The sequence below is a fragment of the Asterias rubens genome, chromosome 7 (genome assembly GCF_902459465.1).
Source record: "Asterias rubens chromosome 7, eAstRub1.3, whole genome shotgun sequence".
Lineage (NCBI taxonomy): Eukaryota > Metazoa > Echinodermata > Asteroidea > Forcipulatida > Asteriidae > Asterias > Asterias rubens.
In genome coordinates, this window is record NC_047068.1 from 6,553,849 (window position 1) to 6,580,359 (window position 26,511).

At 39.3% G+C, this 26,511-nt stretch overlaps 3 protein-coding genes across 3 annotated transcripts; 1 reads left to right on the plus strand and 2 right to left on the minus strand.

Annotated features, from left to right (window-relative positions):
• Positions 1-801: 801 nt before the first annotated feature.
• Positions 802-12,843, plus strand: LOC117293017 (cytochrome b-c1 complex subunit 2, mitochondrial-like). Its single transcript, XM_033775220.1, has 12 exons — positions 802-904; positions 2,338-2,415; positions 3,131-3,280; positions 4,241-4,362; positions 4,637-4,761; positions 5,701-5,856; positions 6,456-6,545; positions 7,009-7,214; positions 8,213-8,293; positions 9,664-9,740; positions 10,838-10,991; positions 11,808-12,843. The coding sequence occupies exons 1-12, from the start codon at positions 860-862 to the stop codon at positions 11,898-11,900; spliced, it is 1,377 nt and encodes a 458-aa protein (XP_033631111.1). The 5' UTR covers positions 802-859; the 3' UTR covers positions 11,901-12,843.
• A 2,004-nt stretch (positions 12,844-14,847) lies between these two features.
• On the minus strand, positions 14,848-17,390 carry LOC117292367 (peptidyl-prolyl cis-trans isomerase FKBP14-like). The gene is made up of 4 exons (XM_033774392.1): positions 16,996-17,390; positions 16,162-16,325; positions 15,491-15,627; positions 14,848-15,003 (listed from the first exon to the last, which is right to left on the minus strand). Exons 1-4 carry the CDS (start codon positions 17,388-17,390, stop codon positions 14,848-14,850), a joined length of 852 nt encoding a protein of 283 aa, XP_033630283.1.
• A 2,686-nt stretch (positions 17,391-20,076) lies between these two features.
• Positions 20,077-23,577, minus strand: LOC117292368 (7-dehydrocholesterol reductase-like). The gene is made up of 4 exons (XM_033774393.1): positions 23,468-23,577; positions 22,176-22,398; positions 21,070-21,708; positions 20,077-20,541 (listed from the first exon to the last, which is right to left on the minus strand). The coding sequence occupies exons 1-4, from the start codon at positions 23,575-23,577 to the stop codon at positions 20,077-20,079; spliced, it is 1,437 nt and encodes a 478-aa protein (XP_033630284.1).
• Between the last annotated feature and the right edge of the window lie 2,934 nt (positions 23,578-26,511).

Sequence of the window (26,511 nt, forward strand, 5' to 3'; positions counted from 1 at the left end):
GGAAAATCCTTTTAGTTTTCACTAAACATTGCGTTCAAATTAGTTTCATCTTCGTGGAGGCACTTTTAGAGGGCAACGGTGCCCCTGTGGGGGAAAACAAGGATTTATATCTCATTTGTCTACAAAAAGTCATCTTATCTACCACCATGCTAAGTCAACCCGTGTTGAAAAACACTTTCAGATCCAGGCAGCAAAATTAAAATACAAATTTGAAAAACAATAACACATTTTTTTTGTTTAGCGGCTCACTCAAAAAGTCCCCATGGCGACACATTGTCCATCAAAAAAAATGAAAAGGTGTACTTCCTTCTTTCTGTGTACAATGTTTTTCTTTATGCCATGGCAAAAATTGCCCCCATGTTTTACCCGGATTAGAAGGCGTCGCGTCGGGTTTCAAAAAGACGAAGTGTCCAGGGTACGAAGTGGCAAAGGTACGAAGTGTCTGACATCCGATTTGAGTGATCAATATTATTCTGGTCTCTTGATCAAAAAGTAAAGAAAACAAGACAATAAATCAATCAAAAAATCTCAAACATGAAGACATCCGCCCCAAACAATCGAACATCAACCACTGAGTAAATTGCTACAATCTTTGGTCTTTTTGAACCCCGACGCGACGCCTTCTAATCCGACCTTGGAGTCTCTGATATTTCTGCCTCTGGTAACGACGCAGCTTGGACTCCTTTACCAGCCTAATCTGGAGACAGCCTAATCTGGATGTCCAGGATACGAAGTGGCAAAGGTACGAAGTGTCCTGACACCTTCAAATCGTGTCGATCTGCCTCCTTTTATCACGTTGAGGGCGCACTTTCACCGGCAGTAGGCAGCCATTTTTGTCAACCGGCACGCTCAGGAAAAGATGATGTCCCTGTCAGGATTTCGTCCAGTTTTTACTGGTTTATCGGTAAGGTTTGCTTCTCTTTCTCAAATGTAGGGTTTGATGAATTTATTTTTACTAACAATTTGTATAATTCAACAATACAAACAGCTACGGTCATGTACAAAAATGAAAAGCAGTTTTTGGGTCGAGTTGGCACCCTCGTCAAATCTGCCATGTCTAGCTGCAGTCGTCGGCAACTGAGAATCAACCGGTTTCATGCATCGCAGGTCGATTGTGCCGCGTCGACGTCACGTCAGTACCGACAAAATCGCCGTATACGAATTCCTCTTTCTCCCTTGATATAGTTAGGTCAAATTATTATCTTTTACTGTCCAGAAAGGTTCAATTTGAAGCGGTCCTACTAAAAGCCGACAACTCGCCGACAACAAGTCCAGAGCGCCGACAACTCGCCGCCAACAAGTTTTAATTACCTCAAAAATGGCCAATAAACCATAGATGTATTAGAACTATATGTGTTCTGTAATATAAACATAGTTAATGGAAAAACTTCACAAAAAGTGTGAATTTTTAACCAGAAAAAAACTTCACTTGCACGAAAAGCGGTCGGACGCCAATATTGTAACAAAATCGCCTTCCGTTTTCCAATCCAAGTTCCTTTTAAGTTTTGACCTTTTGGTGCACTTGCTTCTTTAAAACAGAAGAAGGAAGCATTAGTTAGACTTTAGAGATCTGCGGTTGTGTTAGTACTGTGAATGCAGAAAATATTCAAAATAGGATTTTTTTTAACACAACACAAACTGTTAGAAAAAGTGTTACTGTTAAAGTGTACTGAGTGTTAGTGTTAGTGTTTCTGTAAGTTTCTGAACCAAATACTGATACTCTCAATCATAGTCATGATACAGAAAAGTTTATTTACACGTGAGCACGTCGAGCATGTTCAACATACACCGTGGCGTCGAATGCCCCCTCTGCCTACTTCTAGAAACTATAAGGCTCCCCCAAAAAATAAAGCGTTGAACATATTGAGAAGTCAAATAACGTGCGATGCGGCAAAAAAACAACAGTGAGTACTGATCAGAAAGTTTAATTTTTTGAAGAGGTTTTTTAATTTAACTCATCAAAAAGGCCATACAAGCATCATGAATGTATATTGAGTGTGTGGGAAAAGTTTCGGGTGTGTAGTACAAAGGAAATTTTAGTTATTGATGGCGAACGGTCGTAAAACTTTCATATCAACGCCGATTTTAGAAACGTGTAGCGTGAAGGAGGTCAAAAATATAAGACCCCTATAAGGCTCATGGGGAGCCTTATAGTTTCTAGAAGTACCCTCTGCCTTTCCATAGGGTATAGACCGATCCAGTAGGCTCCGCCCACAACGCACTGGGGCGGAGCCTACTGGATCGGTCTATTGCGGTTCTGAATCGCGATAAACCTTATTATTTACTATGCTACATAATTATTATAAAATTAATCAAACTTTTTATTTTTCCATTTAGCGCCGACTATTTACAGCCCAGGTTGCCCCGGCAACTCAATCAGCAGACAAGCCAGCGCTCCCTAAAGAACCTGTCCAGGTAAAATAATAAGTACTTCAGTTTTTCAGTACATAATGATAATGTTTTTAATAATAAATAAATGACTACTGACTGGCCCACTTTAGTTTTGGGGCCTTTTGTGCTAAATACGTAGTTTTTTATTCGAATAGAAACATTACATACGTACATGTCCACAGTGGCAAAAGAAGGCATCATTAATTTTAACCCTTTTTAAATTTCAGTCTTCCTTTCTGCTCCTTACTTTTGCTTCCCCACCTTTTTCTTTTATTGTATTGTTTCTCATTTTAGCCATTGAGAAAGAATCGGCCAATTCTAAATCCAATTGAAATTCCATAATCAATAACCACTGTTTGTAAATGATTTGGCCAGGTGTGGATTTCACTAAGAGTTAAGACTAGTCTTATCTCCATTTAGGATGAGTTACTCGTTCATACTAACTTTGGACGAGCCTTAAGTTTTTAATATATTCTCCCATAAACTCTTTGTGAAATCGACCCCTGATACTTTTGAGGAGATAAATTGTATTTTGGGCGCATTGACTCAGTGGTGTACTGTTTGTAAATTATAGTAACATTTCTTCGTTGTGGTTCGTTACGTTTTACCTCTGTGGTCCCCCGTTCAAATCCCACGTCACATCTAAAACTGAACATATCTTCATCATCTCGCATTTGTAAACTAAACCTATTTTTTTAATTATTTAATTAATTATGAGTTCTGTTGTTGATGGTTACAGGTGTCCAAGTTAAGCAATGGATTAACAGTTGCTTCAGTAGAGAACCACTCACCCATTTCTAGAATCGGTCTGCTCGTCAACGCTGGGTCACGCTATGAATCAACAGCAAACCAGGGCATCAGTCACTGCCTACGTAGCTATGCCCACCTGGTAAGTAACAAGATTGTCCCCACCTCTAGTTGGACATTCAGTACAAACATTATGTTGTGTATGTTCAGTGCCTGAATGTTTGTGACAATTCACAAGATTGCAGGGCTTGTGCTCAAAATGTGTACCAGACCAACATTTTGCAGCCAGCCGCACGTGCGCCGCAATCTTTATAGATGCAGTCACCTGTGATGCTGCTATTGTTCTATTGTCATGCATGTTTTGACTCCTAGGCCGCACTGTGCCGACCCCTCGGCCGGCTGCGGCAAGATTTTGCGGCCGACCACGGCGGGATGCAGGACGCCGCTTAATTTATTTTTGATGGCTTCCCTTAGCAAGACTAGAATCAAATTGGGGTGAACAATCACTTTGGGTTTGGGTACTTTGTGTAGGACACAAAACACAATGTCCACAGATTGACCTCAAACTCAAACTCACACAGTTTGAAGATAATGATGGTAGAAAGCTTCCCTTAAAATATTACTTGTCGAGGTGCTGTTTTTTTTTTTTTTTTTTTTTTTTTTTTTTTATAAATGAGTAAAGCAAGTCATAAAAATAATTTATTGACTGAGGAGACAACAATTATATTTGTGGCATTGTTTTACTTATTTCTCTAAAACTACATCACCTCACCAAGTAGTTTTGTAAGGTAAGCTTTCTATTATTCTACCTATTCTTCAAACGGTGTAAATTTAATGTCAATCTGTGGACAATGTGTTTTGTGTTACAAAAAATACCCAAATCCTTTAACAGAGAAGATCTATAGATCTCATTTGCTGTTTGTATAAAGACCTTTTTGATACTCATTTATGAAGGCAACATTTCAATTGAAAAGCACACAGCCACCAAGCTTTTTTACTGGCCCAATACTAAAATCACTGACATGGAGCAAACTGTAGATGTGTGTACTCTTTAGATGTGTGGACTGTTTTTCCTCACTCGGTATGTGTTGCCCTCTTTCAGACAACAAAAAATGCAACAACATTTAACATCACAAGAGGGCTGGATGACCTTGGTGCTAGCTTGGAAGCCACTACGACCAGAGATCACATGATGTACTCTGTGCAATGTCTACGGGGGCATCTGTAAGTAGTTCCCCTTCTCAGGGTTATCACTAGGGCCCCATTTTATTGAGCTGCTCAACAGCCGAGTCTAGAGGCAGGTCCCCAAATAGAATTTTGTCACAGTTGATTCCAGAGGGTGTGAAAATCTTGGACACTATTGGTAATTACTCAAATTAATTGTTAGCACAAAACTATGAAAACGGTGGACGCGCATTCTTACGAGGTGTGTTCAGAGTTGTGCAAGGAAGGGGTCATCTGAGTAATGCCCCATTGTCTGGTTTTCTGTTTCTTTCAGAGATCAAGGTGCGGCATTCCTGCAGAATGCAACCACTGGTCAGCAGTTCCGACCCTGGGAGCTCAAAGACAACAGACAGAGACTTTACTTTGATCTCGCTTCCATCAAAAACCAACTGCAGATTGGTAAGTAGACTGTCGGGGGGGGGGGGGGGGGGAATGAGGGTTAGAGGGAGGGGGCATTCAGTTGGGTGGAAGAGCATGACCATTGCAACATATTGTTTACCGCCTTTGCGCACCACTGCAACAAGTTCTTAAAGCAGCATAATAATAATAATAATAATAACAAATTCTTATATAGCGCATTTCACAATAACCGTATCAATGCTCTTTACATTAGTGCCCTGGTCATGGGGCCAATAACATCCCTGTAATGTTTCTCAGCTCCCTGGGGAGTATACAGCCCTGAGCTGCCTGTAAGGCGCTTGTGGCTTTTTCATACACAATATCAACCTCTACCCTCGCAGGTACCCATTTATACCCCTGGGTGAAGAGAAGCAATTATAGTAAAGTGTCTTGCTCAAGGACACAAGTGTCACGACAGGGATTCGAACCCACACTCCGGTGAATCAGCACCAGAACTTGAATTCGATGCTCTTAACCACTCGGCCATGACACGCAGTAAAAAGCATCCAGTAAAAAGAGTCCAGCATTCTCCTGAAGAAGATCAGAGCATACTGATCAAAACATTGAGTGGTTAACCACCGGAACTTTTCAGAACCAACACTTCTCAAAAGAGATTTTTCCATTTGTTTTCTCTTTTTTAATTATGCAAGTCGCCAGACACATTATTCTCAAGGCCATAGTGTTTACCGCAAACTTCTGTTAGTTATCTTGTTTGTTCAAAGCGGTGGAAGGGTATAATTTGGTTATTGTTAAATGTATATTATTGCTTTTAGCGTTACCAGACAGGGGCACACTACCTTTTGCTGTTAGCGTTACCAGACAGGGGCACACTACCTTTTGCTGTTAGCGTTACCAGACAGGGGCACACTACCTTTTGCTGTTAGCGTTACCAGACAGTCAATTTGTAAAAAAAAACATTTCATATTTTTATCTTTTCAGAGGTTTTAGAGAATCTGCACTCCGCTGCGTTCAGAGATACGTTAGGACGGTCCCTGTACGCTCCAGAGTACATGGTGGAAAAGATCAGCACGGAGATGTTGATGGATTGGGTAAACAACATGTACACTGCTGAGAATATGGCACTAGTCGGAGTCGGTAAGTAACTTGCAATCCTCAAAACGTTCTTAATGCCATACTTACTTTGAGCCTGTATATTTCTGTCCTTTTAACTAATAGTTGTTTTATTATTTGGCAATGGAAACTAAATTTCTGTAAATTTATGATGTTGTAATTCAATTGTAATACCTAATGCAGGCATGCGCTGTGTTCTTGATGTACTTGGGCTTTATGATTGCCTTGTGTATGTACGTATGGGTTTAGGCCTGGGTTTATTTCAGATCTGATCTTGCCTATTTCAGATCTGATCTTGCCTTTTGTTTTTATGCCCCGCGGCGAAGCCGAAGGGGCATATAGTGTTTGACTCGTTTTTCTTCAAATTTTATTGTCTGGTGGGTCTTGAGTTTTATGATTTAATACTTGTATCTTTTCAGCTGGTTTGCTGATTTATTGGACTGTCTTAGCCCATTCTAGTGCCAACAAAATTAAAAGCACTATGAAATTATTTTGGTTTTCAATAAAGTCGTGTGTACATGCATGAGGCTTGTGCAATGTCTTTATAAATCTTGAAATAACTGTGATTTACCATTTATTTCAACCCCTGGTAGTTGGATTAAAACTTTTGTTTGTTTTATTAGGCGTCGGCCATGATGAACTGAAGGCATTTGGGGAGAACTTTGAGCTGAAGACAGGGCCAAGAAACGAGATGCCAGCAGCTAAGTATGCAGGTAGGCATATGAAATTGTTTAGTTACCATGACAAGATGTTGGGCGTGGTGTGGAAAGCCAGATAGAAATGACAAGATGTTGGGCGTGGTGTGGAAAGCCAGATAGAAAGATGTATTATGTACCCGGCAAGAGGTTGTATGCATTGCTTGTGAACGAGTCCCATCAACAAAATAGATGATAAATGTGCATTTGACTACAAGAAACTTGACGACAAGATACTTGACCATCAGAGTTCACGTTGTGATATTTGATCTCCAGATCTGTCTCTCTGGTTCCAATGGCGTCAACATTTTTAAGAATCTGTTATGAAATGGTGAAGTTAACAGCATAAAAAGATAGTGACGGAAGTAAGAAAACCCAGATGAGAAACACTTTAAACACGTCTGAACTGAGATTGTTTGTTTATTTGGGTGTCATTTTGTTTTTTAATGATCTATTCACAAATACACCACTGTCTGTACAGGTGGCGAGATTCGCAAACAGCAGAACTCCGGGTTTGCCTATGCAGCAGTCGGCGTACAAGGCGCCAAACTAAACAGCAAGGAGCTACTGTCACTGGGTGTCTTGCAACATCTGATGGGTACCGGGCCGTACATCAAGTGGGGCAGTCAGATAGCTTCCTCCAAGCTAACCCAGGCTGCTGCAGCAGCAACGACGGTGCCATTCTCAGTAAGTTTTGCATTTTGTAATTCATGTTATTTGCAAGTGAGTAGGTATGCACGTTCAAACCGGGGACCTATACAAAAGAGGACAATAGGGTCCACGGTTCGGGAAAGGTCCACAGTTGGAAAACGTGTACAAAACCATTGGGAGCTGTTGCAAAAGAGTATAAACAAAATAGGGAAAACAGGAGGTCCGTGGTTGCAGGCGTAGAGTTGACCAACCCATGAAATTTTTCGACTGCCTGGGTTGTGTATGGTGATGCATCTGCGCACTGAGCTGACTGTGTATTGTTTAGATGCATTCATTTACTTTCTTGATAGCAAATTGCAGAGTATTGCTGTCACAAATTTGTTGCCTGCGTGTTTAAAGGGAAGGTACACGTTTGGTAATTGTCAAAGACCAGTCTTCTCACTTGGTGTATCCCAACATAAGCATAAAATAACAAGCCTTAGAAAATTTGAGCTAAATTGGTCATCGAAGTTGCGAGAAAATGATGAGAGAAAAAAAAACACCCTCGTTGGCTGAATTTGTGTGCTTTCAGATAGGAATAAAAGACTTCTGGTTCAGTCAGAAATTACCTCCTTCTTAAAACCTATGCTACTTCAGAGGGAGCCATTTCTCACAATGTTTGATACTATCAACAGCTCTCCAATGCTCGTTACCAAGTCAGTTTATAAGTTCATTTTTGTTTTGAGTAATTACCAAACGTGCACCTTCCCTTTATATGTTTATATATTTTAATGAACAACTATTTGATATTTATTTGTTTTTATGAAATATATGTAATATTTTTAATGAATGTTTTTGTGATCGGTCAAATATCATCTCTTTTGTCTTCTCGGTGTTCAGCTTTAGAAATGTTGTGCTACTATAATTAATTGTTGTACAACATGTAGTTTAGCCTTCGATAAAGACTCTTCTTTTGGCAAAACGCCAGGCCCTTTTTAGTTTTTCTGCTTGCATTATACAATATGTGAACGATTCCTGATTTTGTTTCTCCCTAGGCAAGTTGTTTCAATATGTCATACAGCGACTCTGGATTGTTTGGCATGTTCGCCATTACCCATGCTGATCAGATGGGCGCGGTAAGTAAACCTTAGCACAGACATTGTTCAGATCTGCCTTAACATTAACAATCTGGACCCGGGCCCAATTTAATAAAGCTCTTAAAGTAGAAAATATTGCTTTAAAAATGTCAATGTTTAGCCAAAATTTAGTGGGGCGGTAGTGCTTTCTGGTCTACCAGCCAGGCTTCGGACTGATGATACCCAAGCCTACATCGGTATGGACTGTAAAAGGTGTAAGGTCCCTGTCTCAGCCCTAGGAGTAGGTGGCAACAGCCTCTGGAATAAAATAATTGTAGCCAACACCTTGAAGTGGCCTTTCGGCGTTGTGTGTCTGGCGGCTTGCATAAAAAAAAGATGTTAAAAATATTAACAAAAATTGTTATACCATAGGACATTTTGGTTGGGGAGCAGTTTGCAACATACAATTGTATTTCCTATGTTCTATTTTTCTCTTTATATTTTATATCACCTGACTGAAATTATTTTAAAATTTACCCAGTCAGTTTCCCTTGCATTTTATCTATGTATGTGATAACTTTTGTGAAATACATGTATGTCTCATCAATTTCCACAAACCATTATAATCTGTTTCTCATACATATCTTTGACAAATGTGCAGGTATTTAAATTTGTTAACAATTAAAATCAACTAACAGTAAAACAACTTCGTTTTGAATATAACCATAAGTTTATAAACTGTTATTTGCTTTAGTATTACAATGTATATTTTGATTTTAAGACAATTTAACACTAGTAAAGTAGGTGTTTTATTATCAATATTGCATAAATTGTTCTGTAATAAGGTTAATAAAATGGAGCATGTAGTTCCATCTTTAAAGCCATTGGACCCTTTCGGTTCAGAAAAAAAAAAAAAGTTCACAGATTTACAAATAACTTGCAGGGTTTACAGAAGGCAATGGTGAAAGACTTCTCTTGAAATATTATTCCATGAAATGCTTTACTTTTTGAGAAAACAGCAAAACAATATAAATTCTCGTTAACGAGAATTACGGATTTATTTTAAACACATGTCATGACACGGCGAAACGCGCGGAAACAAGGGTGGGTTTTTCCGTTGTTTTCTCCCGACTCCGATGACCGATTGAGCCTAAATTTTCACAGGTTTGTTATTTGATATAGAAGTTGTGGTACACAAAGTGTGGGCCTTGGACAACACTGTTTACCGAAAGGGTCCAATAGCTTTAAAGGCACTTTTAAAGACAGGTTTCTTGAAAGGTTTGAATTATGAGATTGAGGTATAAAGCACCTTATAGGCTTACAAAGCACTATATCATAAATCTATTAAATTTCTCTCAAGCACTATAATTAATAAAAGAAAATATATACAGACCAAATTGAAAGACGCCATTTCATTTGATCACCTATAGATGCTGAAGTCCATGATGAAACAGTTTGGAGCTGTCACCAAGGGAAACATGGATGCTGCGGATATCACCAGAGCCAAGTAAGTCAAACTAGCACTTGCAAACCTGAGAATGTCTTACAGAAACAAATCTGCTGTGTTTTGGTTGGGATTCACTCATTTTAGAAGTAACCATGGGCCAGTGCCACAAAAAGTTAATATTAATCTCAACTGTATATCAATTTAACATTATTGCTAAGTGTGATGTCACTACATTTGTACATTCAAGGCAGTATTTAAATAACTCATCTGATGATGAATCTTAGTGCTTTGTGATGCTGAGCTATACTTAATAGTGACTAGAGTGCTAACTCTTAAAGGCAGTGGACACTATTGGTAATTACTCAAAATAATTCTAAGCATAAAACCTTAATTGGTTGGGGAGAGGTTGGTAGTATAAACCATTGTGAGAAATGGCTCCCTCTGAAGTGGAGTAGTTTGGGAGAAAGAAGTAATTTTCCCCGAATTTGATTTTGAGACCTCAGATTTAGAATTTGAGGTCTCGAAATCAAGCATCTAAAAGCACATAACTACGTGTGACAGGGTGTTGTTCTTTCATTATTATCTCGCAACTTTTGATATACAGCAAATGAGAAGACTGCTCTTGGACAATTACCAATAGTGTCCGGTGTCTTTAATACCACATGCAGCCCGCTAGCTGCAGATATGTTTGACGCATGTTGGTGACTGAGAAACAAGTTTACTTTGGTCAGATTTGGGTTTGTCTGTTTGTGTTGGTACGCACATTCAGTGCTTGAAGTTTGCACTGGACTGAAGGACAGAAGCCAGTGATTTTAGCATCGGTCCAGTAAACTCACAAACAGACAATTGCAAGGGGGCAGCAGGCCTGATACTTCATGGAGGCAACGGAGGCGATTGCCTCCATGCCTCTGGTCATTGCCAAGGTGCACTTGAAATGCTCCAGTAGAAATTTTACAATTTCCATAAGGTGCCCTTTACCGAGGAGAAAATGCCTTTGGGCCCTTTCCCTTTCAAGATAAAGCATACAGGCCTGCATGAGGTCTTGTATTTTTTTTTAATTATCATATAATAATACCTCACTGTGTAATATTTAACCAAAGTGGAACGCTACGAGCTGAATGTTAAAATTATTCTACTGCATTTTTTACTCTCTTCAGGAACCAGCTGAAGGCGGCTATCTTGATGAATCTTGAGAACCAATCCACACTCCTTGAAGACATCGGAGTTCAGTCTCTCATGAACGGATCCTACGTCTCATCAGCTGACTTGGTGAATGACATTGATGCCATCACAGGAGATGATGCAGTCAAGGTTAGTCAGAGTTACCGATTCAACCAGTTCACTTTGGGATTAAAAATAATTTCTCCTTTCTCCTTTTTTTCCTTTCTATTAATAATAATAATAATAATAATAATAATAATGAACACTTTTATAGCGCCAGTATCCGCCGTAAGCGACGCTCATGGCGCTGCTCTACAAAAAAACAACCAACAAGCAATGAAAGTAGCAAAACATAATAAGACAAATAAACTTAACAAAATGCTTTTCTATGAAGATGAGTTGTTAAACTGTTCTTGAATATGTTGAGTAATTTGGAGAGTTTCACAGTTTCAGATAGGGAGTTCCAAAGCTTCGGTGCTGCACTCTGAAACCTTATCGCCCCCCTTCGATGATTTGTTGTTTTTCCCCGGAGGAGTTTGTGTTTTGTAGATCGTAAGCCACAACGTATTAGGAGTACTATCAGTCAACAAGCAATTTGTTTTCCCCAGCCGTTATTAAATTCTTTTTATCTACGAAATTTTGTTATTGTGTAATTGGTTGTATCTTTTTGTCTTTGCTTTTATTCTGCATATTACATATATTTTACTTTTTATGTAACATTTAATTCTTCAGTAGTTTTATTTAGTGCATATTTTTATTGTATTATTACATGTATTATTCTTAAAAGTAACAGGTATTTGACAAAGGCATTAGGCACAAATCCATTTAAAAACTGAATCTGGGATTCATTGTATTAGGTGTATGCAGTGAGAATTTACAGTTACAAAGTCTGATGATTTTCAATGACAGCTGCAGTTTGATGAAAAAGAAATAATTTCCTTATTTTACAATTTGTTTAATCCCCAGATTGCAAAGAAGATATTCAACGGCAAGATGTCGATGGCGGCCAGTGGAGACCTTGGAAATACCCCCTATCTGGATCAGCTTTTGTCAGCATAAAACTCCACCCCCTTTTAGGAATCCAATTTAATAAATCCAACCACATGTGCTCATGAAAGAAAAAAACAGATTGGGCTATTGGCTTGATTGGGACAATGAGGGCGCTGTTCATATTTATTTTTCTCACTGGTGGGTGGGGTTTGTTTTGATGGTTGTTGTAATTTGCCCTTGTTTGCCCTGGACATTTTCAGCTACAGATGGGTCAAAGATAAGGGGCAAGGTTCAAGGGTCAAAGTTCAAGGGTCAAAGTTCAAGGGTCAAAGTTCAAGGGTCAAAGTTCAAGTGTCGGTGTATATGTACTGAACTTTCAATGCAAAGCACATTACTTTGTAATTTGGAGAGACTTGAATGAAACTAGGATTTTTAAGGGTGCTGATGTTTGTGCTTGGTGACCCTAAGATGAAATGAATATGTTATTTCAGGAACTGGTACTTCATATTTTTGATTCATATTATTCAGGGGTTCCCACCCCTTTTCCTTACAGTGCCAGTTAATTTCAAGTACACAATATTTCAAAGATTTCTTATTAAAATAATATAAGACTTGGTTTAAAAAAAATAATCTCCATGCTACTTATTATTTTTCATTTTGAATATTTCTGGACAGATCTGGGCAAGAATCGCAAGAGTTCTTTGGAATTTTATTCTTGGCATTTTATTCTTGGCTTTAGCTCAATGTATAAAAATATAAAAGGTTGGCACAGATGACAATTTTTATGTTAATAATTTTATGTTAGTTAAATAACAAGAGTCTACCAATCCTCGTTTTGAATCAATTTGATTGAACACTGGCACTTCAAATATTTAAGTTTGAAATGGTCCTCATCATTTTATTTGATATGATATGGAATAACTGAGTTATTGTTTTGAGTTGACTTATATATGGATAGATGTCAAATAAAAGTGTGTTTATTTGAAGAAACAAAAACTTGTTGTCTTTGTTCATCACTTGTTTTTCTTGGGTGATGTAAACAATTTACTTTGTTTAGCTAGGGAGATGGTTTAAACGTTTGTATTGCTTTTCCCACCCTTAACAGATGCATTGGGGATAAAGAATGGGGATAAAGAATATTATTTGCAATCTCGTGGTCTAGTTGCACTGCTCTAGAATTACAAAGGTCATGGGTTTGAATCCCACCCGAGTTATATGCTTGTGATTTTTTTTCACAGATCTCGGGAAAGAACTGAGTTTACAGTGCGAACACATTTTCTCATGCTCCACCGTATTTTTAAATCTGCTGGTTCTCACCCACTGTTGCTTTGCTGAGCTGCACAACAAAGATCCATTCCAACAGCTTTACTCCACGAACTGCATTTCTTTTGAACTCCTTGCCTGGTGCATGTTACCCTCCATCCTATAATCTAGATTATATTTATTCCTACCTTCAGCTCCCCTGAGCTATTTTCATCTTAAATATTCTCGTCTTGTAGCCTCCATCCTACAATCTAGACCATTGTAAGAGGAATATCGATTCATACCTTCTTCTCCCCAAGCCATTTTCCACCTTGAATATTTTCGTCTGACATAATTCTACAAAGAGTTGCATTGTTTGGGGCAATCATGCATTGAGACATTTTAAAGAAAGATACAAAGAACTAAGTCTTAGGCTCCAAAGCCTTCTCACGAGCAGCTCCAATGTGGAACACTCTCCCGTCCTTACTTTGATTATTCTGACTCAATGAACAGCTTCATTAACATTCAAACTCAAGACAATCTCTTTTATTTAACCTCGCTTATGACGCGGTTTGAATACAATGTATAGGCTTGTGTTGTTAAAGGCAGTGGACACTATTGGTAATTGTCAAAGACTAGCCTTCACAGTTGGTGTATCTCAACATATGCATAAAATAACAAACCTGTAAAAATTTGAGCTCGAATCGGTCATCAAAGTTGCGAGATAATAATGAAAAAAGTAAACACCCCTGTCATACGAAGTTGTGTGCGTTTAGATGGGTGATTTGGAGACCTCAAGTTCTAAACTTGAGGTCTCGAAATCAAATTCGTTGAAAATTACTTCTTTCTCAAAAACTATGGCACTTCAGAGAGAGCTGTTTCTCACAATGTTTTATACCACCAACCTCTCCCCATTACTTGTCACCAAGAAAGTTTTTATGCTAATAATTATTGTGAGTAATTACCAATAGTGTCCACTGCCTTTAAAAGCAGGTGTTCTGTGTGCACTTTTGTAACCTATCACAATTTCTTGTACACGGATCTCTTTGCTTAAAGTTTCTGTACAGAAATGTAATGATGTGTCTAATCAGAGTAAAATTTAAACTGGGATTATTATTCTTTGGACACCCGTTAACATAAATTAAAATACATGTTTACACTTAGGCATTATTTTGTGTATGACGGTGTTTTGTTCTGACATACTTGCAACTTATAATGCTTTCCTCCAGACCCCCCCCCCCCCCCAACCAAAATGACCCGGGAATTTACAAAGAAACTTCCACAATATCAGAACGGAATTTGAGGGTCGAGGTTGATTTCCGTTGTAGTCCATATTTTTTTTTACCTCAACAAACTTTTTACCAAAAAGGTACTCTTTACATTTCAAATCCTTGCCCACTATAACATGTCTTTTTAAAGGCACTGGACATGTTTAGTAACTGTCAAAGACAAGTATTCTCACTTGTTGTGTCCCAACATAATCTTGAATGCATAAAATAGCAAACCTTTGAAAATGTGGGCTCAATTGGACACCAATCTTGAAGTCTTTTATTATTTGGGTGAGAAATAACCTCTTTCTCAAAAACTACGTTACTTCAGAGGGAGCCGTTTCTCACAAAGTTTTTAATTATACTAACAATTATTTTGAGTAATTACCAAAAGTGTCCAGTGCCTTCCAAATGACGAAATATACCTCTTTAAAGAAACAAATTAAAGAATTAACAGCTAAAATGGAACCCAAAGTAGAAGAACTTGTGTACAACTAATTTTATGTTTACATATCATCCCATTTGGGTAGATGGAATTCCTTCCATTGAATGACGCCATCTTTATCGTAATCTTGTTTCGTCATCTGTTCGTCCGTCAGTTCGTCGGCTAATTCACACCCTCTTGGGATCAGACTTTCATCTCCCACAATGCTGTCGTACATCTAAGGAAAAAAACAAACCAATATATTTTGTAAAATGTTAGGGAAAATTGTAACAATTGTGATGAAACGACCCAATTTATTTCAGTTAGATGACATCATTTTTAAATGAAGACACTTATAGTTATGGGAAGAAATGGGTGGAAACGTCGTACCGATCCTTACATTTTTGTTTGTTAAGTAATGTGGGTATTTGTTTGATTGTTTGTTGGTTGATGATGTGTTTGTTTGTTGATTGTGGTGTTTGTTCGTTCATGGGCGTTTTGGGGGCGTTTGTTTGTGTACTTGTTTGTCGGGATGTTTGTCCGGGGGGTTGGGGTGTTGTGGTATGTGTTTGTTTGTTAGAGTGTTAGGGTTGGTTGATTGGTTGTTTCTGCTTTTGTTGCTAGCTGCTGCTACTTTTTTTGGTTGAAAAGGGTAAAACAGTCATGTTTTCTTTTTCTTTTAATTGTCTTGAAATTATGTTTCTTCTTCCATTGTTTGGACTTACTTCTTCCCGTTGAATAACTCCATCCTTGTTGTGGTCCATAACTTTGAACATGTTTCCCATGCCTTTCTGGTAGTTTGGCACAGCACCGAGTAACTCCACCTCGAAGATTAAATCCTCACCCCTGGGAATCAAGTCACCTGTTGGCACCAAACATCAAACAAAAGCATAACCAGTGACGTCAAGATACGTCATGCGTGACTTGAGACTCACGCCCTTATACGGATTCATTCCCTAATCTGTTTGATAGAGATTTTCAAATTGTGCGTAAAGTGGACGTTTATAGTGACATCATGGAGTGCCTGACTTCTTGTTTTGGGCCTTTTCGAAACCAAAGCTTTAGCTTGGCTCCGGCTTAGGCTGATGTGTCAATTGTTTTGAAAACGTGTGTTTCCAGCACGGGGCTGCCCATAGTCAAACTAGTCGTCGTCGTGTTCCCTGCCTGCCGTTAATCGTTAATGCTGATCATAAAGCGGTCAGACTATTCATCCCCGCCAGCCTTCACTTAAGCCATATCCGAATTGGTGGCTACGGCTACGGATGTTGCTAAGGGTGTTACTAAGGAGGTCCTATACGTCAACGCCGAGGCCAAGGCGATCTAGCTGTAGCCATAGACGCAGCCGCCAATTCGGTCTTAACAAAACGGTCCCATTTAGGTAAATCTGTTCACTAACCTTCGAAGCCGTCCCTGCCGTTGCGAACGAGCGAAGCCGGCACGGTGAAGCGACGTTTCTCCGCTATGCACATGCCGATGATTCCAAGCTCCAGACCCTTGATGGAGTCTCCAACGCCCATACGGAACGCGACGGACACCCCTTCGGAGCCATCTTCTTTGTAACTTCAGAAAAAAAACGGGAAAAAAAACGTTGTAGCGAAAATACAGCAGTTGTAATTAGTCGACAATTACTGTTTAGTTTCCATCTGAAAGTTGATTGAAGCTTATGCACATCTATGGCCCAACTTCATGAGCTACAGTCTATATAGGCAGACAATTTTGCAAAGTTTTGTGCTATTAAACAAAGCAGGATACCAGTCAAAGATGGTGATTATGAAATGGTATTTGGGCTGGCAAGCTTATTCTGATAAGCACTATTTTACTGTAATGAACTACGTTTGAGCTCTGTCATAGGCCCTGGAGGTACAAGCAAGCCACCGTCTAAACGAGGTCATGAAACAAGGGTGTTTCGACAGATAGAGAAAAGATAAAAAGGCAATAGGAGTCACAACTTATGAACAACGACGCTTTGCTTACTAGAATGTAGAATGTTAAAGCGCTTTATAAATACATTTAATATAAGTTATTTGTTTTTAAGTTAGAATGAAATGAAAAAGACGCAACGATCGAACATAAACAAAAATTATTCTCGCAAAACCTAATAATACTCATACTTTCTCGTACAAGTTCACAATGTTTATGCACCCCTTCTGTAAACTCAGAACTTTAATCTCTGGCAAGACAAATACTTTTGAAAACAGTAACATAAAATGAGGGAAAATAAAATACTTACGTGGTGATAAACTCACTACCATCCGAAGCCTTCTTCCCTCTGAGATGAACCGTCACGGCGTCATCGTTCGAAGCCATTACCCTGTCACAAAACTTGCCCTCTTGTAAGACTTCAACTTTCACAAGATGCCTCTCTTCCTCTCCCTTCTTGGGCTTCTGCTCTTCATCTTTGTCTTCTACGTCTTGCTTCTCTTGGGTGTACTTGTCTCCTGATTTCTCACTCCCCGCCTCTTCATCCTCAGCCGGTGATGCTGCGCAGTTTTCTTTACTCAGGCAGACTCCCTCATCTTTTGTATCTGCCTCTTCACCTTCGACTTCTATCGTCTCAGCATCCTCCTCGGCTCGTGCCAAGGAAGTGAAGAGCAAAAAGATACAGGCGACTAGGTAAAGTCTCATTTTGAAAGTTTCTTTTTGTGCAACGCGTACGAATCCCCAAACCACAAACCCTAATTTAGAATCTTACTTTTTAAGTTTCAAATATCCAGCACTTCAGTTCCTAATATAATACAATGTAAACTTATTGTTCTTCGAATATGAAACTGGAATTAACAAAACATCTGATCATGGACGACGTTGATAATTTGTACCAATCCAAAAAACTTTCTAGTTTTAAGCAACCGTTTATACACGTGTACCAATCTCGTTATCCTGGCCCCGAAAATACAAACTCTTTGTACACGTAAACCCAGAGGTGAAAGTCCAACTTTGGACATTATCTCTAGCAAATTAGGGTACATATGTTCATGGGGTCTAAAACTTAATTCATCGTTGGAAACATTTTCAAAAGACTTCTGTGGGAGAAATACCAGATGTTCTGGACGGGGTGGTTTGTTATCGTGTTTGGTCGTGGGGAGTTCGGGCAAATCCGCCCGTATGTCGACGTGGCAAATATTGGGAACGCCACGATGGGTTCGGGCCTGTGTGATAAGCCAATCTGGTGTTTTTGTTTTAGAATCTTGTTGTTTAGATTAAGAATTACAAGATCAAAGTCCACTGAAAGTGTAGATGAGGTTTGTTTTATTGTAAGATGAGTTTTACCTCATGTGTACTAAATTGCTATACGATCCAAATGTACAAGGTGTTCCTGTGCTTTTACAGACAGTGGACACTATTGGTAATTGTCAAAGACTAGCCTTCCCACTTGGTGTATCTCAACATATGCACAACATAACAAACCTGTGAAAATTTTAGCTCGATTGGTCGTCGAAGCAGCGAGATATTATTGAAAGAAAAAAACACTCTTCTCGCACCATGGTCAAGCGAAGTTGTGTGCTTTCAGATGCTTGATTTCGAGACCTCAAATTCTAAATCTGAGGTCTCGAAATCAAATTCGTGGAAAATTACCTCTTTCTCGAAAACTACGTCACTTCAGAGGGAGCTATTTCTCACAGTGTTTTATACTATCAACCTCTCCCCATTACTCGTAATCAAGAAAGGTTTTATGATAATAATTTTTTTGAGTAATTACCAATAGTATCCACTGCGTTTAAGCCTATACACTGATCAGCTATACCAACAGAAAATAGCAAAACATTGAGCTTAGGGTTCGTTGCCTAGTTTGATTATATCTTATAAATTAGTTGATGATGCCGTGATATCGGCGAGTAATTAAATGAATGAACACAGGTTTGATGGTCTTCATTTTCTATCAACTGTGAAAACACAAAGGGTTTCCACAACATTTTCTCAGGGTCACACAAGGTTTATGTGTTTAAAATGTCTATGTTCATGCCTATGTGATACGAAGAAACAACTAAAACAATTTTCAATCATTGTTTCACAGTCATTTTATTGTAAAACGTAACCAAAAAAAGAATCTGACGACTGATCTTTAATTCCAAAATAATAATCACGTACAATAAGCCATACAGAAAACACAAAGAAATTGGAACTATACAACTATCAAGATGGAACTATACAATTTAACTATCAGTTTGTGTCAGCAAGATAGCAGGCTATAATTATTCACGGGTAAGGTTAAAGGGCATAATCCAGCCAGCAAGAATGTCTATTGACTTATCTGATTATCAGAATTGTTGTTCAAACTATAGGCCTTCATCTGCACCGACACTAGAAAGCAAAATTAAGTTTGATATTGGGGTCAAGAGATGGCGCTTCATGGGTTTCAACATTGAACTCAATTTTACTGACTGGATAGACAACTCAGCATATTTGATAGTATGGGTTCGGGTGTCACTGAACTTTATCGCGTTTGCTTCCAACTAGTTTTCCCATGAAAATGGATCTACTCTTTAAAATGGGAGTGTGCATTGGGCTCAATTTCATAGCGCTGCTTAACATTAAGCAAATTTGCGTGCTTACTGTAGCAGACAAATTTGCTTATGCCTTAGCGTATGGTTAGCAGAAACATTGCGCGGCCATATTGCGTGTTTACCATGGATTTGCATTGTGACGCCATTTATTTTCGTGCGGTAAGCACCGAAAGGGTAGCATGCATTTTCGTGTTCTTACGGTTAGCAGCCCTATGAAATAGAAATTGCACAGTAAGCATAAAATCGGCCGCTAAGCAGCGCTATGAAATTGGGCCCTGGTTTGGTTAGGCCATCCATGCACAACGTCACAATGTTTCAGTTTGCATTTTAACATCACATATAAAATAAGAATAAGTGGGCTGGCTCAACGGCGTATAAATAAGACAACTAACTACAATTTCGGTTGAGACAACCAGGCTATGTTGTTATAACCTTAAATATTGTGACAATCATTTTCATGGTGGTTACTTGTAGTATTTATTGGCATGGTGAATGAGTAAAACTTCGTACATGAATGAGGAACTAGTAATTAATTGGCATTGGGAAGAGGCAGGCATCTTGAATGAATAAGGAGCTTGTAAATTGGCACGGTGAAAGAGTCAGTCGCCATGTATTACGAATGAATAACTTGTAAATATTGTCATAGTAAAAGAGTCAGACGTCGTGAACGTACAATTTTACAAGGAGTTAGTAAATTGGTAGGCGAAAAATTCATGTACAAATATTAAAGCGTCTGACGTACATCCGGCAAGAGGGGACGATACGGCACTCTCCGTGGGAACGTGGTTGCAACATCATCTTCTGCACTTCTAAAACAGCATTGGTATAAGTCTATACGGCACCTTGGCTGTATATTCATCCCACGCTGATCCATACTTAGCCTTACATCTATGCTCATCCCGTACACATCGATGCACCAATAAGATGGTCATAAAGATGATGTAGAAGTACGGGTGTAGATGGGTCACACCACACGCCAGACAGTAAGCCAACGACCCCATAAGATCTCCGGTGTAGTTCATGTGCCGTGCTATGCCCCACCAACCGGAGAGAAGAAGCTTGCTTTGTCGCTTCTTGTTGTCTGAGCTGTAGTACTCCACCTTCATGTACTTGGGTTTGCTCCCCCAGACGGTGGCCTGGCCGTCGGAGCGACGGAATGAATCCTTCTGGTGGTTGACTGCGCGGAAGATGTAGTAGCCGGATAGACCGAGGAAAAGGACGCCACCAGCGGCTGCTTGCGAGAGATGGACTGGGTTGAAGACCAAGAAGAAGCCCTGTCGGGAGAGGGGAGTAAAATAGAAATGCTTTTGAAAAAGTAAAGAGGCAATTATTAATTAACACTATACACTAATGCGCAAAACTTTCAGTGTAAGATATTCTCTTGATTAAATTCTTATAGTTTTTGTTTTGTTTTTGTTTTTGTCTTTCATGCAAGTTGCCAGTCACACGAGGCCAGAAGGCCACTTTTAAAGGTGTGGGCTATAAATCAACATTGTTTTTCTTCAGAGCCGTTGCCACCTACTCTTGAGGTTAATACAAAGTTACCACCCTTACTGTCCATACTGAGGCTAGGGTATAATGGCTGGTCGAAAGCACTACCCCAACCTTACGAAGTAATCATTGCTAGTTTTTTGCTTAAGGAGAAAAGTGTCACGACCGGGACTCGAACCCACGCCCTGCTGATCAGAAACACCAGAACCGTAGTCATAAACAGTGGTGTAACAAGAGGGGCGAGGGCAGGGAAGTCTGCCTCTCGCATAAAACGCTTGCTCCCTTTCCGTTTGTTTGCAACGTTTACGTACCTGTAGTGTGTACATGGTCGGCAGCCACACTGAGTCTCCCCATCCCAGCATAAAACCAAAATGGTCATGGTGCATGTCAATGGTGTTCAGGTACCAAGCTTCGTTCCAGAAGAAGTCCACAACATAGATAGCCTGGAGACCATTCACCAACACCATGGAGTTGGTCAAGTGTCCGTGCAACTCGTACTGCTTCCACGCGTACGACATGTTGATGATCGTCCAGGCTACTATCCCAGGTCGACCGTTGTAGAACAACTTGAAGTCGAACCATTTCCCGATGCGCGGGTTGAACTCGATCCCCATCAGGAAATCGTAGAGGATGTTCCCACTAAATTTGCGATCGGATTTGAAGGAAGGGAAGAGGTACGCCTTGACCATGGCGAAGATACTCACACTGTACCCCATGATGTTGGCCATGATCAGCAAGGGGCCGTAATTGTCCACGATGATCGTCGGGGAGAACCAGCGGAAGTGGAAGGCGTTTGCGAGGAAAAGAGCATTGGAGATGATCCAAGCCTGGAGACCGTTGACTCCGTAGCTAAGACGGTTACCGGCAGGGGTGACGGCACCGAGACACACGCCGCCACGATACCCAGGGATGATGTAGTGACACACGTCGGGAAGGTACCATAGTATAACCTTGAAGAAACAACAGTCAATATTTAAACTAAGTATTTCCATAATTAAGGTGTTTCCAATGTCTATTTTAATTTTTTTTTTCGTTAGCGTAAATTTAGTGAAATCTGTCCCCGAAGATTTGTCATGGGCTGAATGAGGTAGATTACAAAGAGGGCGCTGTCCAAAGAAGTTTGTATAGGCAGTTTGTCCGTATGCAATTGTTTTTGTCTGTACACCAAAAGGACCACTGTCGTAGTGCTTCTCAATTGGGAAATGTTTCTAATTCGATTTTTGAAAAGGGAATCCTTAAACAAAAAATCAGGAAAATTTTGAGGACTGCAACTCTATACTACAGAAATTGCTCTCCGTATGATGGAGAGAACCTCCTCCCAACATAATGTCAATGTTTGACCCGGAAATGGTTGACTGATTTAAAGCGAATATCAAGTTTGTTTAAAAAAAAAAATCAATTTGCAGCTTAACCTTACCTGGAATGTAAACCAAATTGCGTACAGCGCGGCGGCTTTAGCAGTGACACTTGGGACATGTTGCCACAGTTGCGTCAAAGTGACGTCACCTGCTACAAGCTTGGTGATTGGCGTGCTCAGTTCACATTGGTAATCTGTACATGAAATGTAGTAATAGATGGGTAGCACGGGGCAACAGCAAAGGACGAAGAGGACTGCAAGCATGCTCAGTAGATCGACACTCCTGCAAAACAAAATCAGACAACAATCAGAAGTCAGCCAATGTTATTTTCACCATAAGTGAGCACGCGTGTCCAAATCGAGGCAGCCAGTGAAGCCACATGTCTCACTCTCGGATTGTATTGGATCAGGAAGCTCATCTAAAACGCTTGGTAATTTTTTTTTAGTGGACCACTGTTTGTGGCATTCACTCCCTAGCGAAGCTTTGATTTTCCCCGAGAAATCTCAAATCACTGCTTTTCCGACTGACTCAGGCCTTGACTGAATGGTTTTAACGTTAAAACGTTTATGAGAACTGACATGTGTCGCGACATGTCAGTTCTCAAGAACTTTAACCAGTCAGTCGGAAAAGCTATTGGTCATTGTTGCCATCACAAGCAAGTTGTAAACCGGTCGTCAGATTTTACTTCAACGTTAAAGACACTGGACACTATTGGTTATTTTCAAAGACCAGTCTTCTAAATTGGTGTATATCAACATTATACATAAAATATGAAACCTGTGAACATTTGAGCTCAATTATTGGTCGTCGAAGTTGCGAGATAATAATGAAAGAAAAACACCCTTGTCACACGAAGTTGTGTGCTTTCAGATGCTGGAATTCGAGACCTCAAAATCTAATTCATAGGTCCCGAAATCAAATGTGTTGAAAATAACTTCTTTCTAGAAAACTACGTTTTACTTCAGAGGGAGCCGTTTCTCACATTGTTTTATACTATCAACCTCTCCCCGTTACTCGTTCCCAAGTATGGTTTTATGCTAATATTTATTTTGAGTAATTACCAATAGTGTCCACTGCCTTTAAAACGAGTTAACACCGTGGTGCAACTAGTTAGCCTGTTTGGGGTATGTGGACACTAGGAGTGCACTTTTTTTGTTTGGGTGTATACAGACAAATTTACCCAAACCCTGAGTTTCATATGAATGCAATCACTTTAATATTTCAAAATGGCTTATGAAGACTTATGTTGGAAAGGTGGGTCTTCGTAACCATGGCCTTTCCCCTATAGAAAATCTCTCATTGACCCGATATTCAAAAAAAGAAATAGGTAAGTAGGTATACGGTAGCTTACCATGCACGCCCCCACTCTCCCGGCTTCTGGGCATTGCCAGCCCTCTTCTTTGATGAATTCAACGGGTCAGCTTCGCCGCGACGGCCCGCTAACGGTACTTTTGACTTCATGTTTGAACTCTCTCAAGTCGAAAGTCACAATGACCGTTTTAGTGCCGCAATACCGTTGGTTTGTTTTATAATACCGAAATAAATCTCAGCGTCAAAAATAAACCACACTCCTATACTGTGTAAAGATAAATATAACTCACGGCCGAGGTCTATTTCCAGGTGAGTGCAGATCACAATCAGCCATTTTGAAATGACCTTTTTGCCACAATGATTAACTACATTGTATTTACGAACACTTTGGTTAATCTTCTCTTATCAGTTTGACACGAAGGGTCAGAAGGAAAAAATACTTAGGGAAGTTTCGAATTGGAGACTAAGTAGTTTTGGGGTTTTCGTTATCAGGGAATGTCAAGGGTTTTATAACCAGACGTACTATAAAATTAAATTATAGTATAGCAGAGTTGGATTGAGCCTATTAGGCTCAAGTTCGTAGATCGAAGGTTGACTTTTAAATCGTTAATTATAGAATGGTGGTTCCAATTTTGTTGCTGCTTCATAAAGACTGAAGACAAAATCCTCTATCGTTGGATCGATATTGCAGACTTTTGTTCGAATTAAAGGAAAGCGCTTGTCGTCAATTTAGCAAATAACAACTCGGACTCGGGCAATCTAAAATGTGTGCGCATAAAAAAATATCGAGTTTATACAGCTCGTGGTTTTTCGGTATCAGTTAGTTGCCCTTTCTTTAAATTATACAGCACCATTTTTTTTCACGGCATCATATTATTTCATTACAAATACAGTACTTTATTTCTTTAACTTTTTTGGGAAATCGCATTGAAGCATCTATATACAAACAGATTGGCGCTTTATATATTGGCAATTTAGTGTTATTTGTATATTAATAGCGTTAAAGGAACACGTTGCCTTGGATCGGACGAGTTGGTCTATAAAAAATCGTTTGAAACCGTTTGTTATGAATTGATATGGTTGGAAAGATGTTTTACAAGTAGAATATAATGATCCACACAAGTATCACTCAAAATTGCACGGTTTTCATTTTACATCGCAAATTAACACGGTCGGCCATTTATGGGAGTCAACTTTTTGACTCCCATAAATGGCCGACCGTGTTAGTCGACGAGATAAAACGAAAACCACGCAATTGTGAGGCATATTTGTGTAGATCATTGTATTCTACTTTTACAACGTCTTTCTAATCATATCAATTTTATAAAAAACGGTTACAAACGATTTTCGAAGACCAACTCGACCGATCCAAGGCAACGTGTTCCTTTAATGTGAACGTTTATTTTTGTGCGGATTTGACTGTTGTGTAATTGTGCGTGTCACGATGGCCTGAAGTGAAGGACAATTTATTGTTGCCCTCATAGGTGGACAGGGTTCATTCTGCCCCAAGTCAAATTCCAAAACCAAGTTAAACAATTATAATTACACATTTCGGAGAAGGCCACACATTTAGAGAGTCCCAAATCATGCCCTGGTCTGTCCACCCCACTCAACCTCAAAACCATGGTCCTTGCCACCCCCTTACAACTAAAACCCGTTCTACTACCTTCCTTTGCCACTCCACCCAAACCCCTCTCCCGTCGATCAACGGCCCCCCCCCAGCCCGCCCATTCCCCCTCCCCCAATCCAACACCCTCTTCCTAGACCACCCAGACACGAAGTTCTAAAACACACTATTTTTTACATTAATCTTGATTGAGATACAAGTATCTTTATTTACACTTTTTGATATCATCAAATTATTCTTTATTTAAGTCCGTAGATCAACAAACTATTGTGAACAAAACTTCATTGTTCTTTCGAGGTAGTGAAGGCCGGTCTCAAGTCCAACGGTGACTCATATATAGTTATTACTCACAACTTTTTACTGATGAATTCCAAACTGGTTAAAGGTTAGGCACTATTTCAATACGCTCCATGGCGTGTGAATTTGAACACGAAATTTTAATATTCAAGTAATAGTATGAGTAACATTAATAACAATGATACTAAAACCATTTTTATATAGCGTATATCACGTGAGGTACCTAAGCGCTCTAAAGGGAAATCAACCATTTTTGTACAAAGTAAGATATGTTTTTAACCGGGTTTTGATTTGATCTGATGTCTCAGCCTGTTTAACAACCTCTGGAAGACTGTTTCATAACTGACTGCTGCATATTGGAAAGAGCAGGAACTGTACGGCTTGGTTTTGATAACTGGGGGAGTCAGAAGGGATTTATTTGAAGATCGCTAAATCCTTGTTGTTTACACTGCTTTGAAGATAAACCGGGGCAATACCATTGATACATTGATAAGTCAGAACCAAAACTTTTAAATCAATTAACATAGGTTTTCTCGGTCAATTTCGGTAAATGGACATTCAATTTAATTTTCGTGCGTTCGAATTAAAGCTATTTTGCCTTTCCCATATTATTGCGTTTTCAATTTCAGAATTCGGCCTTTCAATTTCGTTTTGAGGCATTCAAGTTCCTTTAGCACTCTGTTCAATTTAGCATATCGTCATTTTTGTTTGACAAACAATCATCATTCAATTTAGCAAAGCTGGTTTAAATAGAGATTTCGCTGATTTAATTCATTTCAATTTCGTAAAGAGGCAATCAATTTTGCTTATTAAAGATTCAAATAAGTACGACTAAAGAAATATAAATAAGTGCGTACCGTCACTTTAGTTCAGGCAAACCTTTTTTTTCTTTTCTTTATTTAAGTTTCAAGTTATACCTTTGCAGGGGACCCATGAGGTTAACCCCTCTTCTTTGTTTTAATCTAGTTTCGTTTTTATCGGAGGGAGGGGAGCTTTTTTTTTTTTAGCTGACCAAGATCTAATTTTGTATTGTGTTTGATTGGATATTGTTAATGTTTGTTCTTCGCCAACCATCAATATGTTGCCAAAAGGTTTTTATCCCTCAAACATTATTAAGGAAAAACAAGTTAACCAACTGTTTTTAGATTGCACAAATTCAA